Source organism: Protomyctophum parallelum, assembly GCF_964188405.1.
Source record: "Protomyctophum parallelum genome assembly, chromosome: 1".
NCBI lineage: Eukaryota > Metazoa > Chordata > Actinopteri > Myctophiformes > Myctophidae > Protomyctophum > Protomyctophum parallelum.
The window spans coordinates 94,118,724-94,135,458 of NC_139697.1; the positions used below are offsets into that span (position 1 = coordinate 94,118,724).

A 16,735-nucleotide genomic window follows, 5' to 3' on the forward strand; every position below is an offset into this window, starting at 1 on the left:
CCGCAATTCAACATTTACTTGAGTAAAAGCACAAAAGTATTGACATTACAATGTACTGTACTTAAAAGTACCAAATGTACTCACTCATTGTGAAAAATGTCTCATTTCAAGTTTTCAAATGTACACAAATATTCAGAAGATTTTCAAATGGACGAAATGTATATACCGAAGTGTGTCTTATAATACTGTAACAATCAAAGTAACGAGAAACTAAAGTGTTCAGATAATAGTATTGGAAATTGGAAATACTCAAGTAAAGTACAAATAACTCAAAATGTTACTTAAATGCAGTACTGGGGTAAATGTAAAAGCACAAGGACACAGTTGTACTGGACAGCCACACAGACGCACACACGCGGATACCAAACACAATATACACCTTCACGCGGACAAACACTTTCTCTCCTACACACACACACACACAAATAGAAGTATGCCTGTGCACGCAAACACACGCATGCACACACACACACACACACACACACACACACACACACACACACACACACACACACACACACACACACACACACACACACACACACACACACACACACACACACACACACACACACACACACACACACACACACAATCGCCTCTCTATAGGTTTGTGTCATTGTCACTAGTATCAGTCAAAGCGTCTGTCACTGCATGTCATATCTGTGGAAAAACAACCATAAACAACCATATATTTCGAATACATCTTAATCTAAATAAATATATAGTGCATACTTTTCCATATGTCTGCTCTTAAATAGAGCCGCTATTTCTGCTTCACGTGCGGTTTTCCAAATCTGGTGAGGTTGGGAGACATTTTGAGGGACATACAAAAGGCAGGGGACACTAATAAATTGTGTCACAGACAAACATGGGAAGAGTTTGACCCAGACGGAGACCTCGTCTCCCCCCGCTGGGCTGGGCTGGATGAGAGTACAACACGCACGCACACACGCACGCACACACGCACCCTATTCACCCGTTAGAGAAACTGCATTTCAGTTCAATCATAGACTCATTCACTCTCTCTGAGTCACTCTCTCTGCACTCTATTATTGACTATTTACAACGCGTCGCAGTGTGACGTGTTGTGAGCTTGTAGATCTGCTATTTTCAGCATGCAACCAAGTGTAAAATGACTTGTGTCTTTTACTCATACTGGATCTCTTGTCCACTAGTCCCTGACATTTTAGCCTAGTTTTCATTTGTTGATGAAATGGTTGGTCCTTTGTAATGAAATAAAACGTGATCCACTTTTTGACAGCTCCCGTCGCTAGGCAACGTGTTGCATGTGCGCAGCCGTTCACTTCCTTGTTAACGGTGCCGACAAATCTTGCTATTATCTCTGAATCTACGGCACTGTCCATGGTTTTGATCAGAACGGCAATGTTCTGCCCTGCAATTTCTGACTTAACCAAGCATCTCGTTCTGGAATATTAACGTTTCTAGAGAGATCAGATTTATTAGCACAAGGTAGTAATGGAACATTATACGTCTTATTTTTGGGGTGGAAATGGAAGGCGGGGCTTTTTTCTGCCCATCTGCTTGGCACTCTGGCAGTACCATAAGTGTTACATTTGTTGTGATTGTGAGCTTGTAGAGCAAAAATAAATAAAAAAGGTTTATTTTTTGTTATTATTTTTTTGCTACTTTTGTACGACTGCAGGTTACAGTAGGCTACAGTAGGCAATTTATTATAATAAAAAGGGGGGGAAAACAGTTTCTGCCCGACAGCGAGGATGCGTTTTTGTCGCTTTCATTTGAACATTGAACCTCTATGTTGCAATATCCAACTTTCCCCACACGTTTTGTCAGGAGAAAAACATCACTTCAGAAACTACACAGATGCAAGTTACTGTATTTACCAATTATTATCCATAGCAGTTACTGATACCAGATAATCTCCCCACTGTCACGGTGCAGGGGCAGAGAGGTGTAGGATCCAAGCGCAGGACAAAGGCAGAGGGTGAGGCAGACACAAGGCAGGTCGAGTGCACGTGGTTTATTAACCAAAAACTAGAGGAGCAGGAACAAACACATAGGAACAAGAATAAACTAGGGAACACCAGGAGCAAGAAATAACACTAGGACTAGGAAAATACAAGGAATCACGAGGAGCTAACAACACTGACAACATTAACGAAAGAACAAAGAACTGAAAAAAGGGCATACTCATAGACAAGGGATAACTAGACACAGATGAACACCACTGACAATCAACACTGGGATAGGCTGGGGAACTAGGGGGACACGGGTGGAAACACTGGCAATCACAAGACTAGTGAGACAAGACAGGAACAGAACTACAGGGGCAGACAGGAAGGCACAAAACAAGACTACAAAATAAAGGTTCACAGTGGAAAGCAAAACTGCAACTAAGAAACAGGGAAAATACAGATTACAAAATCACAGTAACACAAAGTAAAACACTAACTAAAACCAAGAACAGGCTACACAAGAAAACACAATTAACCCTCCTGCCTGAGAAAGTACTGCTGTATCTGACATACAAAAGCCCTTCTGTTTGCAATAAATGTTTTCAGGGATTTATGCAAAAAGAAATTGTATTTGTGGTTTAGTTTTATGAACATCAGGTGTGGAAAACTATTATTTGTAAGTAAAAGTGAGGGAAAGGGATTTTTTTATACATTTTGCAAAACTTGTGAAATGGATGCTCCATTATATTGTATTTTATCTATTTTATTACAGCAGCACCAGTATTTATTTTAGTAGCTTAAGTCGTTGTATCAGTAAGTCTGTGGAATAGATTAGTAAAGATACTGTACTGAGATATACAGAAGGGGGCAGTAATGCAATTACTATTACTATTATGCAAACTGCCATAATACCCCACGAAGAAGAAGGTAAATCCACCGAATGGGTCTAGTGAGATAAAGCCAGGCTTTGCATTCAACCAGGCTCGCCAAATCCGCCCATTCTAATCATCGCTTGGCTTTAAATCCTGGATTAGTTAATCCAAGTTTCGTGAAATAGGCCCCCAGGTTAACGGTGGCGGAGATTAGCTGTCCACAGACGGACGGGCGGACACACGGACGGACGCAAAACATACTCTCCCCTTGCCTATGGCTGGTGGAGACAATAAAGTTATGTAATTATCAAAGCCAAGAGTTGTACAACAGTGTTTCAGTTTAAGAAAGTGTTTAAAAAGGGAAAACCACAAACATGCATGCCAGCTGCACTTTGTGGACACAATTTAATTTAACCACGTGTGCCTTATTTCCTTGATGCTACGTGTTCACAGACACGGGCAGATAAAATGCTGTACAGGCTACAGGCTACTACACTCTAAAATTGAACGAGTTGAGTTAACTCACTAAAAGTGCTGAAACTCATTGCCTCAGTCGAATCAAGTTAACTTAAACTCAGAATAGTGAGTTTGTGTAACTCGTTCATTCTGTGTAAGCAGTACAAGTAACTTGAAGTAACTTGTTTATTCTGAGTTAGCAGAACTTGGTTTTTCAGATTGTACACTACACAACGTGTTTATTCTGAGTTAGCAGAACTTGTTTATTTTGAGTGTGCACTACACAACGTGTTTATTCTGAGTTAGCAGTACTTGTTCATTTTGAGTGTGCAGCACTATAAAACATGTTTATTCTGAGTTAGCAGTACTAGTTCATATTGAGTGTGCAGCACTATAAAACATGTTTATTCTGAGTTAGCAGTACTAGTTCATATTGAGTGTGCAGCACTATAAAACATGTTTATTCTGAGTTAGCAGTACTCGTTCATTTTGAGTGTGCGGCACTATAAAACATGCTTATTCTGAGTTAGCAGTACTAGTTCATATTGAGTGTGCGGCACTATAAAACATGTTTATTCTGAGTTAGCAGTACTAGTTCATATTGAGTGTGCAGCACTATAAAACATGTTTATTCTGAGTTAGCAGTACTTAAACATTATATGTAGCCTGAATCCCTTAATTACATTTCCTTTCCTGACAATCTAATAACAAATGCATTCAAATTAATTCTGCAATAAAATTACATCATGCATGTGCAAATCAATAACAATCCAATACAAAATGCATTAAGTACTGTTTATTTTTCAACAATATTTCCGTACAGTAAGGTGCATGTAAATAATACTGTCTGTGCAGTAAACATTACTGTTTTGAACAGTAAACATTAGAGATGTATCGGTATCGGATCGGCCCTTATGGGTCATATCGGTGAAAATGCCAGTATAACCAGATCCGACACAGGGGTAAGGGGTTAACACTATGGCAGGTAAATACAATGTTGGGACATGTGGAATTTGCTTTGGAGTTGGCCCAAACTGCACATTTGTGCACTTGTGCTATAAACACAACACGAGATATATATATAACTAGATAGCTATAAACACAACATGAGATCACAATTCAGGTATCGGGATCGGAAGAGAAAATATATCGGGACATCCCTAGTAAACATAACTTAACATTACTGTTTTGAACAGTAAACATAGCTGTTAACATAACTGTTTTGAACAATAAACATAACTGTTTCGAACAGTAAACATAACTATTGTTTAGAGGTTTACTGTTCAAAACAGTCCGTTAAGTTTTGGACAGTAAAGCTCTAAATACTGTGCCTTTTCCACATTATTTTCCATTTTATATATTACATTTATACATTGTTTCAATTATACAAAAGACTTAAAACTTAAAACTGTTGAAATACATGTTGCCATTTGCCCAAGGTTCACCCTTTTGCACAGCTGCCTATGGGCAGCATATGTACCTTTTAAGCGTAACAAACTTTCTGCCTCTAACATTGTAAAGTCACAAAGGGAAAACATCACTCAGGTCAGACATCTGGGTGACTGAGAGGGAAGCCAAATGGCTTTTACAGAGATCATATGCGCTAAGATGATCGTCATACCATGATGTCATAGTTCTGCAAAGAAATGCTATTTCAGTATTGATGACTAAAATATTAGCTATTTGTTGGAAGTCTGGGAGCCCTGAACATGATCCAACTGGTATGACCATATTAGCACTGTACTTAATACCATATATGGAGACCGAAGATGCTTGAAGGACTGAGTTCTGCTGGCCATTCTTGTGATAAACATAGCGCTGCACATTTTCAGGAAATGAAGCATGTGATGTTTTCCCCCTGTCACTTTACAGTGTTAGAGGCAGAAAGTTTGTGACCCTTAAACGGTACATATGCTGCACATAGGCAGCTGTGCAAATGGCATTGCTTTTTATAATGGTATTTCAACAGTTTCAAGTCTTTTGTATTATTGAATTGAAATGTATAAAATAAAATGGACTCGTGTCAGTGCGCAATACATAATAAGTTTGTGTCTTGACAGTTTGTTTGGTGTTTTAAGCATGTTATTCTTTAACAATTGAAAAAATAGCAGATCTTCAAGCTCATAGCGCGGCACTGAGTGCCGTGCTAGGAGCTTGTAGTTCTGCTATTTTTGAAAAATCGTTTAATATATTACAGAGAACATTTTAATGCAAATCTTTGCTTCTGGGGACAGTGGGGACGTCCCTGGAACAACATATTTTCAGATGGGGGCGGAGGCCAATTTTTGGGGTCTTTGACATGAAATATTGAGCACCACTGATATAGAAACATAAGGTTTTTCAGAAAACTGTCAATATTTAGATTATTTTTTTTCCGACGTCAGGCCTAAATGGGTCAAACACTGACATCTGACAGAGTTCTGCTTTTTCTTAGGACGTAAAAATGGCACGAAAATTACTGCTGAGAGTTGTCATCAATGGAGATGATATTAGGAAGATAAGTCTTGATGAGAGACCAGATTCCATTGAAGAATTGAAAGTACAACTAAAGGATAGACTGTCGCTGCCATATGACTTTCTCATTCATTATCAAGATCCAGACTTCAATGACTTCTGCAATTTGACTGACATGACTGAATTGCCTGATAAAGCTTCGCTGAAAATCATCCCTTTGGCTGTCATGACTATCGATTACACAATCCTGCCATCAACATCTTTGGCGCCCCCAGCAACACCCACCGCAACGGCCACAGCAACACCCACCGCACCAGACTCAGACTGCAGCACAGATGACACAGAGATCCTGTCCAATCCAGAGAGAAGAGAACAATGGCCGGAGTCCTTCGACATGCACATACCTAAGTTTGCAGTTGATGTTAACTTCAAACTACTCCAAGGAAATCGTGACCATGAGAGAGATGGAACACTTCTGGCCATAACACGAGATATGAAGATCAACATATTACACCATCTTTCAGAGAGAATATTGAGTTTCAAAGCTTATCCCTCGGGAGAAGAGATCAACAGTGCAAAAGCACTGATTGCCAACCACCCCTGCCTTGCTGAGCGTGGTTATGATGTACCATGGCAAGGGTGGGGAACCTATCTTAAAACTAGGATGGGAAACTACCGCTCAAAGCTTAGAAGAAGTAACATGTCGGATGAAGTACTAGCAAATGGGGGTAAAAGAAGCCGATCCAATCCAGCGTTGCCGCCATCAAGCAAAGACATCAAGCGGACAAAAAGGGGTGAAGCTAATTATCTCCCTTCTTTACCTGACAAAGACGATCCAAACAGCCTGGAAATTGCCCGAAAGAGTATCGCAGAAGAAATGAAGAAGAACCGTCCTTCTGCCACGATCATCTCCAAACTAATGGACAAAACATTCCCACTACGCAGACGAGAGATAGTACATCAGAAGCCTGCTGTAACGAACGTGGTAGAACGATGGCCAGCAGTTTTCACAGACAGTAAGGGTAAGCTACTGTTGTTTTACTTCGAAAAATGTCTGCAAGGTTGAGCTTCCTCCAAGGCATTGTACATTCCCATCCATCAGCATCAGTAAATGTTTTTCAAATTGAAGTGTACCTGGTCTTTCTATATCGTAACCTATAATAGATGACACACAAAGGCCAGTGTTCTCTTCTCTCAGCAGTGGACAGGCTCTCTGTGTCATCTGTGCTGCAGTCTGTGTCTGATGTTGAGGTGGGCATTACGGATGGTGTTGCTGTCGGTGTTCAGTGGGTGTTGCCGTGGGCGGGCGGTGCTGTAGGTGATGAGGTGACCTTATCGGCGAGATGGCCGGGTGGATGGGATAGGTGGACGGACGGTGACCCCAGATGAGCCTGACACCTGAGAACAAAAGTTAAGCCAAGTATGTAAAACAATAATAATAATAGCTTGAATATAAAATAAATCAAGTCCCCATTCTTTTAAATCCTCTGCCATTATATTTCCCTCTACACTAAATCTATGCTTTATGTGACAGAAGTTTACAACGATTACTGATTTTAATCTACAGTACTGGTCTACAAGCTCACAACATGCACCTACCCGTGGTCTCAAAGAACTTCTCCAGCACCTGTAGTTCCTCCTGTGACCAGGGGCCAGCATTCTCTGGCGTAACTTTGAGCTGCAGCGTCTGGTAGTTATTTGGGTTTAGAGCCACACGACACTTCAGCACCTCCGTCTTGAACATGATGACACCTGGTTCGTTGGAGTTCACAATGGACAGCTGCAGGAGGGAGGGAATCGAGGGATTAGCAAAGAAACAATGGAAAGTTTTTGTATGAATTACTGTAAATGGAAGGAAAGAGGCTAGAAAGAGACTCTACGTAAAATCCCTGCTGAGCTGTGCAACACTCACCTCTTTCTGGATAATGCTCTGCAGGTGGTGTCTCATGATGAGAGCCCAGGAAGCGTTCCAGTGGAGAGCGAAGGTAGCTCCCTGCCACGCCCGGCACCAGGCAGGGCATGGTTGAGGGGAGCAAGAGGATGTCGGTGAGGATGGTGGGGATAGAAGGAGCCCATGGACGCTGAGGTAGAGGCAAGGCATACTACTGGGCATGACCTGGGAACCTGGGCAAACGAACATTAAGTTAGATGTCATGATTCACAATCAAGATGCTGCTGGTAAATCTAACAGTTGTGTCTGAGGACAGACAAAAATAATCTTTAGTCGGTTGTGTTGACAAGAAAAAAACATATGCCAGCCTTATCCTTTAACCAAGAGAGCATGGCCGATGAACTGAAAAAACTGAATGTTTTGATGGTGGGCTGACAAGCTCAGGCAGCAATAAATACCTAAATGAAATGCATTTTAATATACAAACACACACATACTGTAGATTTCTTCAGTCCATAAAAAACATAAAAGCTGGGCTCCACATGGTATCTTTACCTGGTGACTGGGTGGGCATTATGGAGGGTGATGGCTACGTTGGTGTGGTAAGGTGTTGGTGGCGATGTGAGTGGTGGGTACACCCCTCCCACACCACCTCTCATTTGCTTCTGCTGGGCTTGCAATTGGTTCACCAGGGTGTCCATCATGTCTGCGAGCATCCTGGTTGCTGTCCACAAACATGTTGAGGAATGTCTGCACTCTGCAATGGAAAAAACATAAAGAAGAGTAGAGGAAAATGAAGAACATAATAAAGACAAAGTTTAAGGTTTAGCTTGCAACACACAATGCCTTCTGTGTGGAAACACGGTCTAGCAAAAACTAGGCTCGTAAGGCTCCATGTGGCCCAGTATGTACAGGCATTTATCTCCAGGTAGCTTCGGCAGAGTCATCGTCTATCCTAGATAAGATGCAGCACTCCGTAACTCTGCCTTGTCACTATGCCAATACCTTGAGTCCCGGGGGCCGGGTAGAAGCCCTCTACGATCTGTGTGTTGTCGAAGAGGCTGTAGGCACTGTCTCAAATGGCCACCACCCCTCGGCTTCTGCAGTACAGTGTTGCGGAAGGCCAGTCGGATGTGTGTCGTTGACTGGGGTAGAATGGAGAAACACTGTAGACTGTTGGTGTGCTGCGTCAGACCGAGCATGGGCACGAGGCTGATTGGATGAAATGAGGGATAACACATTTAGAGGCTGAGACAATGTGGTGGAAAAGAAAAGTACAGAAACGACACAGTCATAATTCAACATACACCTTGCTCCTTGTGCCTTTTAGTGGGCAGTTGGCCAGCACCAATTCAGCCACCCAGGTATGGTTGTTCCTGCCCTGCAGGCAGAAGGTGCAGTCCAACAGGGAGCGTTCTAGAGCTCTCTTGATTTCCTCTCCTACCTCTTTACTGGGAAGGATTCTAGGGAAAGGGAGAGATATGTAAAGCGATTTTGTGGTCAGTATATTTTCAGCAACATTTCTTGAAATAGTTTGATGGTTGTGCTCGTGTGTGTATTAACTTGAGAAGGCGTATAGCGTGACTGCATCCGTCTCCCTCCACCTGGACTTCTTGGTTGGGGATCTCCATGTTGGACAGCTACACACACACACACGCAGACAGACATGCACATTAGTCTGGTGAACCGTGAGGAGGGAAAATTAGATGCAAGAACAGAAAATAATGGCTGGATGTGTTCATAGGAAGACAAAAGTGAGGAATTGTTAGAGAAAGACTGAAACAAGGTCTTTGATTCCTGTAAGGGAGGGAGGGAGGTAATAACAACCCTCAGAAGCAAGTAAGCAAAACGTGATAAAAGGCGTGTTGCACAACTAGAGGCCCTGGTTGTCCCAGGTTCGATTCCAGGCCAGGCCAGCAATGTGCCGATGACGTGTCCTATAAGCAAGACCCCTAAGATATGGGGACATATCTGTACCTCTGCTCTGAGGCCAATGAAGGGCATGTTGGTGTCACACATGGCCACTAGGTTTTTTGTTGAAGGCACACATCTTTACAGATCACTTGGGCTTCTTTGGCTCCAGAGCCCTCTGGTCTCCAGACATCTAATGCACAACACAGATAAATGTAATCTCAACACAACATATCAAAATAATCTACTTTATACTAAGCAAACAACAAATCATAATACCAGTAAGCTGACTTTATCCTAGACTCTTCTACACATATCTACCTTCCTCTTTGTTCCGGGGCAGGCCTGTTTCCCTGTCATGGTGTCTTGGACAAGTTGCTCAACGTTGGGTTTGAAGAGTTGCAGGAGCTGGGCACATGGATGTCCATCCTCACCCTCCAGCTGCGACACAGAGATGAAGGAATACTTGTACAATAGGTTTGTAGGACAACCAGGCACATCCAACATATCCACAAGGAGATGTTAGGAGAGATGACGAGTGGGAAGAAGAGAGGCAAGAAAATAAGAGATGATAATTGAACCAAGGAAGACTTGGTTCATAAATCATGCAGGAGTAACTCACATTGTAGTACTGTGGTAGTCGCATGAGCTTGATGAAGAGCTTGTGTTTGGATAAATCGCCTACAGGATGAGACATGGCGTTGGCGAGGTGGAGGACATCAGAGCACACGGTGGGGAGGTGCTTCACAGACTGTCGGCAGCGCTGCTCACCCAACCACCACCTGGACAGAGAGGGAAAGAGATTATGATTCTAAAGAATTTCACATTTCAAATTCCTATCCATGTATAATTTCAGGGGGTGGACAATGGACATACTTAGCTGCTGTAGCCAAGATATAATACACTTCATGTCATTATTGATGGTCTTCTTGATGTCATCCAGCATGGACTGGTCTGTTGAGTAGGGATTATAGGTTTAGAGATGAAAAACCACAGGCCGATGTTAACCTTATAATTGTTCTTTAACTTATTTTGCGTTGTGTATTACAAATCTGTTACAATCAGATTAATTTGTTGTCACAGATAAGGGGGAAAAGGGCCTATTATAAGCTTTCGTTCTCAAACATTTTCATGTCAAGGGCGCCCAAAAATATATGCAATTGGTCGCCGATCTGGAAATATGTTGTTCCAGGGACCCCCCCAGAAGCAAAGATTTGATTTAAAAACGTTTGCTCTGAAAGAATATATATTCAATATTTGTGCCACATTCACGATTTTTCAAAAATAGCAGATCTACAAGCTATGAGCTTGTAGATCTGCTATTTTTGAATAGCTAAAGCATAACATAATGCTTAAAACACCAACAGGGTTCCCACCCAGAATGGGTTAAAGGGATAGTTCAGATTTTTTTTAACTTAATTTTTTTACATTAATATAGTGGTTGCAACTGTATTAATTGATTGCCCGAGTCCCGTGGTGGGAGTTCTGCTCTGGTTTTGGTAGTAGTTCCGGTCATTTTGTGGGGGGCACAGGGGGCCACGCATTAAAAGTAAATGAATCCACAAAACTAACATTTGTATTGTTTTTTTTTTTTTAAGATATTTTTTTGCGGCTTACGCCTTTTATTGATTTTTGAAGGGACAGACAGTAGGCTGACAGGAAACGGGAGAGAGATGGGGGGATGACATGCAGTAAATGCCGTGTCGGGTCCGGGAGTCGAACCCGCGGCACACTGCGACTGGACTACCAGTCCGGTGCCCAGACCGTTACGCTACGGCCTGGGCCAACATTTGTATTGTTGACCCATTTCTAAAATATTAGTGCAACTTTCGTTCATTTTTGACCCCTCTATCACATGGAACTATGTTTTTTTGTGTCCATATCACTACGCCCAAAGAAAATAGTTCCATGTGATAGAGGGGTCAAAGTTGAACGAAAGTGGCGCTAATATTTTTTAGTTCAACAATACAAATGACGTTAGTTTTGTGGACTCATTTACTTTTAGCTTAGAACACTGAACCATTTAAGCTACAATACAATCCATCTCCAATGAATTCAATCCTTTTAAACAGGAACATTAGTGTACTATTCAAAACAGGTCCTTTAAAAACGCTGAATCTACAGCAGCTGTATGACCCAGTGAATCAAAGGTTTGAGTGAGGAGTGAATGAGTACCTTATCGCTGTCCCCGTTCAGGTGTAGGTCTCAGGACTGATCAGGTGGAGAGAGAGGAGAATCTTGGTGGCAACCCCCCTGTAAAAAATAGACAGAATGTGACACAAAGCTTAGAACACTGAACCATTTTAAGCTACAATACAATCCATCTACAATGAATTCAATCCTTTTAAACAGGAACATTAGTGTACTATTCAAAACAGGTCCTTTAAAAACGCTGAATCTACAGCAGCTGTATGACCCAGTGAATCAAAGGTTTGAGTGAGGAGTGAATGAGTACCTTATCGCTGTCCCCGTCCAGGTGTATAGGACTCAGATCAGGTGGAGAGTCTTGGTGGCAACCCCTGTAAAAAAATAGACAAAGAATGTGACACAAGCTTACAACACTGAATCATTTTTAACCCATTCTGACCTGAGATCAGATTCTAAAAATGTCTTCTACATCCTGACAGTTTTCTGAAAAAGCTATGTTTCTATGTCAGTCGTTCTTCAATTTAAAAAAAATAGCAGACCTACAAGCTCGTAGTGGCACGCTATGAGCTTGTAGATCTGCTATTTTTCAATAGTTAAAGCATAACATAATGCTAACACCAAAAGGGGTTAACATTATGCTTAAACAACACTGAATGATTTTAAGCTACAGTAGGGGCTCAACGTTTTTGGCTGGGGACCCCCGTAAATGCTTTGACCATGTCTTTTTTTTATTATTATTATTATTTGGGGACCCCCCAAAATAATTTGAGAACCCCTGATCTACAGTATAAACTTCTCCTAAAACAACTGGTCTACAACTACAAGCTCACAACATTTGCCCAATGACAAGTCCATGTGATCAATGTTAGTAGTCAATGGTTTTCAACCGATTTCATTTCAAGATCCATTATTTATTGGCAATTATAGCCACGGACCACCATTTTGATGACCGAGACAGACGCCAACACAGTCAGCTAAGGATTTCACCGTGACGTCACAGTCACACGGAAGACAGTATGTGTCTGGGGCATGATGTGAGCTGTGTGACGTCACTGACTTGTCCTTGTGGCTTTGGCTAGGCGCTAGCCTGAAAGCTAATAAGCTATACGTGCAAATACAAGTGAAGGGATATAACCCATAAACATAACGTGGCGATTTAATGAACACAAATACTGCTAATAGTTACAGCAGACACGTGTGCTACTGCCGTTTATAGAGAGACACGTTTGTAAAGCAGCCAAAGAACATTGCAGCCAAGCACACCGTGCCCGTGGTGGACTATAAACTTGTGGCTTTGGCTAAAGGTGCTAGCCTGAAAGCTAATAAGCTATACATGCAAATATAAGTGAAGGGATATAACCCATAAACATAACGTGGCGATTTAATGAACACAAATAAGCATTATACTGCTAATAGTTACAGCAGACACGTGTGCTGCTACCGTTTATAAAGAGACACGTTACGGCACCGAACAGAACGTATAACAACAAGGCTTGACAATAGGCTACTTTCGTCATGTCTCGCAGTCACTCAAACATGGGTGAAATCACACTTGCTGCCCGTATCTTGCTGCCCGTATCAACCGTTTTACGAAGTAAAAACTATTGCATTGCGCGGTGTTTTTGTAAAACAGCAAACAAACATTGCAGCAAACATTATAGTCCCGTGGTGGACTATAAACAGTAGAGAAGCCAAGTACATAAAACTTGCTAAGCAGATAAAACTCACACAATTTCAACACAATGAAACAATTTGAGAAAAGATAAAATATGTAGGCCTAATCACCAAATCTAAAACGTATTACTTACTTATTTGCAGAGAGAGACTTGTGCATGACTTGTGCAAACGTGCAGCAGTGAAGAGTGAACAGCAGAAGCGCGGGCTTTCAGAGAAGTAGGAGGGGAGAACCGCCCTGCTGTGTGCGCATGCGTGAAGAATGGTTCAAATACATTTTACCAAGTTGGCCCAACTCGTTCGACTCTAATGTTCTACTAACTTAATTTTACTACATTTTTATGATAAAAACTTATTTTTTCTAAATTAACCCAAATCAAACACATCAAGTTAGACATCTTTTTTGACCGAAAGTCCAATTAACTTATTTTAAATTAGTTATAATAACAAGCTGAGAGAAACTGAGTTAGACCTACTCCATATTTCCGCCTAAGCAGGATGATCTGGCCTGTCAAATGTTAGAGTGTATTCATTTTCAGTGGAAACTCCAGAGTCTTAATCGTCTAACTCTGACAGTGTGTAAAGAGTGTAAAAAGTACTAAAAACGGAACCAAATAGAACTTTATCCTTTTGTTCCTTATATACCTCATTCACGTCGATCACAAAGTGTACAAAAATAGTGAAATGGACCCTTGGCATGAATTCCTTATTACCCTGAGTCACGTCTGCGTCGGAGTGGACAGGGCCATTTGAGTCCGTTTTGTCTGAGTTAAAATAACACTGCGAATGTCATTTTCCCTTAATTAAATGGGTGCCGTGTTTTCAGTGTTGGAATGATTAGCGTTAGCGACCTCTGGCTTTGATGTCTTTCCTCGTTATTATGACTAATCTAACGTCACACTGTGAACGGAGTTCATTTCAGTTCAGCTCACCTGTTTTGCTTTCCTTTTTACATTATTACTGTGTAGGCGAAAAGCTTTTGTAAAGTGCTCTGCGAAAGAAAAGCACCACTCAATTTGTCTCGTAGCGGCCAGGCCAGTGGTGGATTATGAATTCTGATACAGTAGGTCATTGGTCAAAAAGACAATACAGTAGCCAAATAGGAATATTGAAAACAGCCGAGCTACAAGCGTGGCGCATCACGACTCGTTGTGATGTTATTAGTACTTATTTTCATACTTCGTACACGTATAGTCGATGCCAATGCTTTAATATTGTGGCTACTTTTACTTGAGTAAAATCTGAGTGCTAGCTTCTTCCACCTCTGACGTGAGAAAACAATTGCGAGTCAAACATCTCGCATAACGGTGGTGTTTGTAGCGTGACAAGTTCTTGCTCCTTTAATGGCACCGATGTCACTTTTCACAGGCCTCATTCAAAAAGCCAGGCGCCGAAATGCTTACGGCTCCATGTATTTACTTTATCTACGACTAGTTTTTGTCACGATCTGGAGGTGGTGAGGACTGAGGACCCAAATGTGGGCACAGACAGCCAGGTAGAATAATGTGCAACTGCAAACCCCATGTTTGGGGAATTTAATATAGGTGAACATTTACATAAACTTTACGAACACATGATGCAACACAAACAATGATCTGACAAAAACTGACTGCGTGGGGATGGGACTAATATATGCATGAGGGCTGATTACACATGGGATACAGCTGGGGACGACAAGAACATGAAGCCAAAAAATATATATTGAACCAATGGAAAGTAGTAAAGAAACGCAATATATAAAGTCACAACACCAACTTTGATGAGGCAGTATTGCTTTGTTTTCAAAATATAAGATTTTCTTAATTTCCTGAAAATTCTATATTTTTAATTTCCTGAAAAATGAACATTTTAGGTTTCTTCCCGACAGCAGTGATAATGATGATGATAGTGATAATATAATATATAATATATAATATTAACAAGTAGTTAAGGGTTGAGACTCAGATAGCATTGGTGCATTAAGCCTCTCTTCTGACTTACTTATATAGTATAGTAAGGCGTATATATGTGGCCGCAGAACCACTTCAACATTTTCCAACCCCTTTTTTTTTCCTAAAATATTTAATAGCAGCTGAACAAAGTGAAGCCCTGGGAGCTTGTACTGTACTGTGTATAGCTGCTATTTCTTAATATCCTAAGCTAAAATCTAAAATGACATTCTCTCACGTGGGGGGTTCACGTGAGAGTGGAAAATGGGAAAAACTGGACACAGTTTAAAGTAAATGTGCTCAGGATGGTCTAACTTCAAGTTCAAGTCTTTTACTCCTTATTTGTATACTGTCAAATATTCTTCAATATGCTCTTCAAAAGGTGGCGGGTTATCGTTCATTCATATGGCATCGGGTCGATACTATTTTCAGGGTTCAAATATGGATTACAGTATACAAGGTTTCTGTCCCACAGCAGCGATAATGCTAGACATACTGTAGTGTTCTCCTTTTCTAAGCAACGGTAAAGGGCCGGGGTACTGAGAACCACTGCCCTTAACTTCAGCCCTATGTACATATTGGCCATTTGAAAATAGCCGATCTGCTATTTTCATATATTTGAAAACTTCTGCACATCGAGTGCATCCCTCCCTCGGTTTCACTTTCAAATGTCCTTTAATTCGTCCCCTCATCTACTCTCTCCTCAACGCGTGCACGTGTGTGTGTGTGTGTGTGTGTGTGTGTGTGTGTGTGTGTCTCTCTTGTGCGTGGTTGTTAATGTTTGTCAGTGTTGGTCTGGGTGACTCTTGTTGTTTTGAAGGAAAGTGGTTTTAAATGAACCCCCATGGAATGATGCTGGCACTGCAACGCACTGTGTGTGGCAGGGTTGTGTGTGTGTGTGTGTGTGTGTGTGTGTGTGTGTGTGTGTGTGTGTGTGTGTGTGTGTGTGTGTGTGTGTGTGTGTGTGTGTGTGTGTGTGTGTGTGTGTGTGTATGTGCACGCGTGTGTCAAGCAATGAACAGATGTGGCCTGCGCTTAATACAAATTAAATTACATCATTGCATCATGCACTTGCTCACGTGCACATTTTCTCTCTTGCTCACATGCGCGCACACATACACACACACACACACACGTGCGTGCGCAGGACACGCTGTCCTTACGTAACGTTAGTCTCTTAAAGCCACTCTCTAGTTTTCCTGGAAGGAATCTTAATCCTCTCCATCAGTGTTGGCTGGCAACACCAACCTTGTTTAGCACACTTTCTAACACTGCCCCGCTCCCTCCACACAGCTCTGCCCCGTTCCCTCCACACAGCTCTGCCCCGTTCCCTCCACACAGCTCAGGTTTACTAAACAATGTATACGTACAAATAGATACTGAATATAAATTGGAATAAAATAAACGTCTGTACAAATGTCTCTGTGCCTCTCTCAATGTCCCTCTGCATGCCTCGCTCAAGCA

The 16,735-nt window shown here is 41.6% G+C and overlaps 2 protein-coding genes across 3 annotated transcripts; both read right to left on the bottom strand.

Moving 5' to 3' along the window:
- Positions 1-6,913: 6,913 nt before the first annotated feature.
- Positions 6,914-8,627, bottom strand: LOC310858613 (uncharacterized protein). Of its 2 annotated transcripts, none has more exons than XM_083764799.1 (5): positions 8,616-8,627; positions 8,166-8,367; positions 7,632-7,843; positions 7,319-7,499; positions 6,914-7,117 (listed from the first exon to the last, which is right to left on the bottom strand). In XM_083764799.1, exons 2-5 carry the CDS (start codon positions 8,182-8,184, stop codon positions 6,978-6,980), a joined length of 552 nt encoding a protein of 183 aa, XP_083620925.1. In that variant the 5' UTR covers positions 8,185-8,367; positions 8,616-8,627; the 3' UTR covers positions 6,914-6,977. The 2 variants fall into 2 exon arrangements, with proteins under 2 accessions (XP_083620925.1, XP_083620926.1); XM_083764800.1 differs by having other exon boundaries at positions 6,973-7,110.
- A 2-nt stretch (positions 8,628-8,629) lies between these two features.
- On the bottom strand, positions 8,630-10,177 carry LOC310858628 (mediator of RNA polymerase II transcription subunit 14-like). Its single transcript, XM_083764821.1, has 6 exons — positions 10,144-10,177; positions 9,843-9,962; positions 9,588-9,714; positions 9,174-9,250; positions 8,920-9,073; positions 8,630-8,822 (listed from the first exon to the last, which is right to left on the bottom strand). Exons 3-6 carry the CDS (start codon positions 9,627-9,629, stop codon positions 8,646-8,648), a joined length of 450 nt encoding a protein of 149 aa, XP_083620947.1. The 5' UTR covers positions 9,630-9,714; positions 9,843-9,962; positions 10,144-10,177; the 3' UTR covers positions 8,630-8,645.
- Positions 10,178-16,735: the final 6,558 nt, after the last annotated feature.

Excerpts from the sequence above, each read along its gene's own strand:
- LOC310858613 (XM_083764799.1), bottom strand. Across the intron at positions 7,500-7,631 it reads AGAGCATTATCCAGAAAGAG|CTGTCCATTGTGAACTCCAA; the intron begins GTGAGTGTTGCA and ends TCCCTCCTGCAG. Across the intron at positions 7,118-7,318 it reads GAAGTTCTTTGAGACCACGG|GTGTCAGGCTCATCTGGGGT; the intron begins GTAGGTGCATGT and ends TTTTGTTCTCAG.
- LOC310858628 (XM_083764821.1), bottom strand. The coding sequence starts at position 9,629 with ATGTGTGACACCAACATGCCCTTCATTGGCCTCAGAGCAGAG. Across the intron at positions 9,251-9,587 it reads TCATTGGCCTCAGAGCAGAG|CTGTCCAACATGGAGATCCC; the intron begins GTACAGATATGT and ends GTGTGTGTGTAG. Across the intron at positions 8,823-8,919 it reads TAAAAGGCACAAGGAGCAAG|CCTCGTGCCCATGCTCGGTC; the intron begins GTGTATGTTGAA and ends TCATCCAATCAG.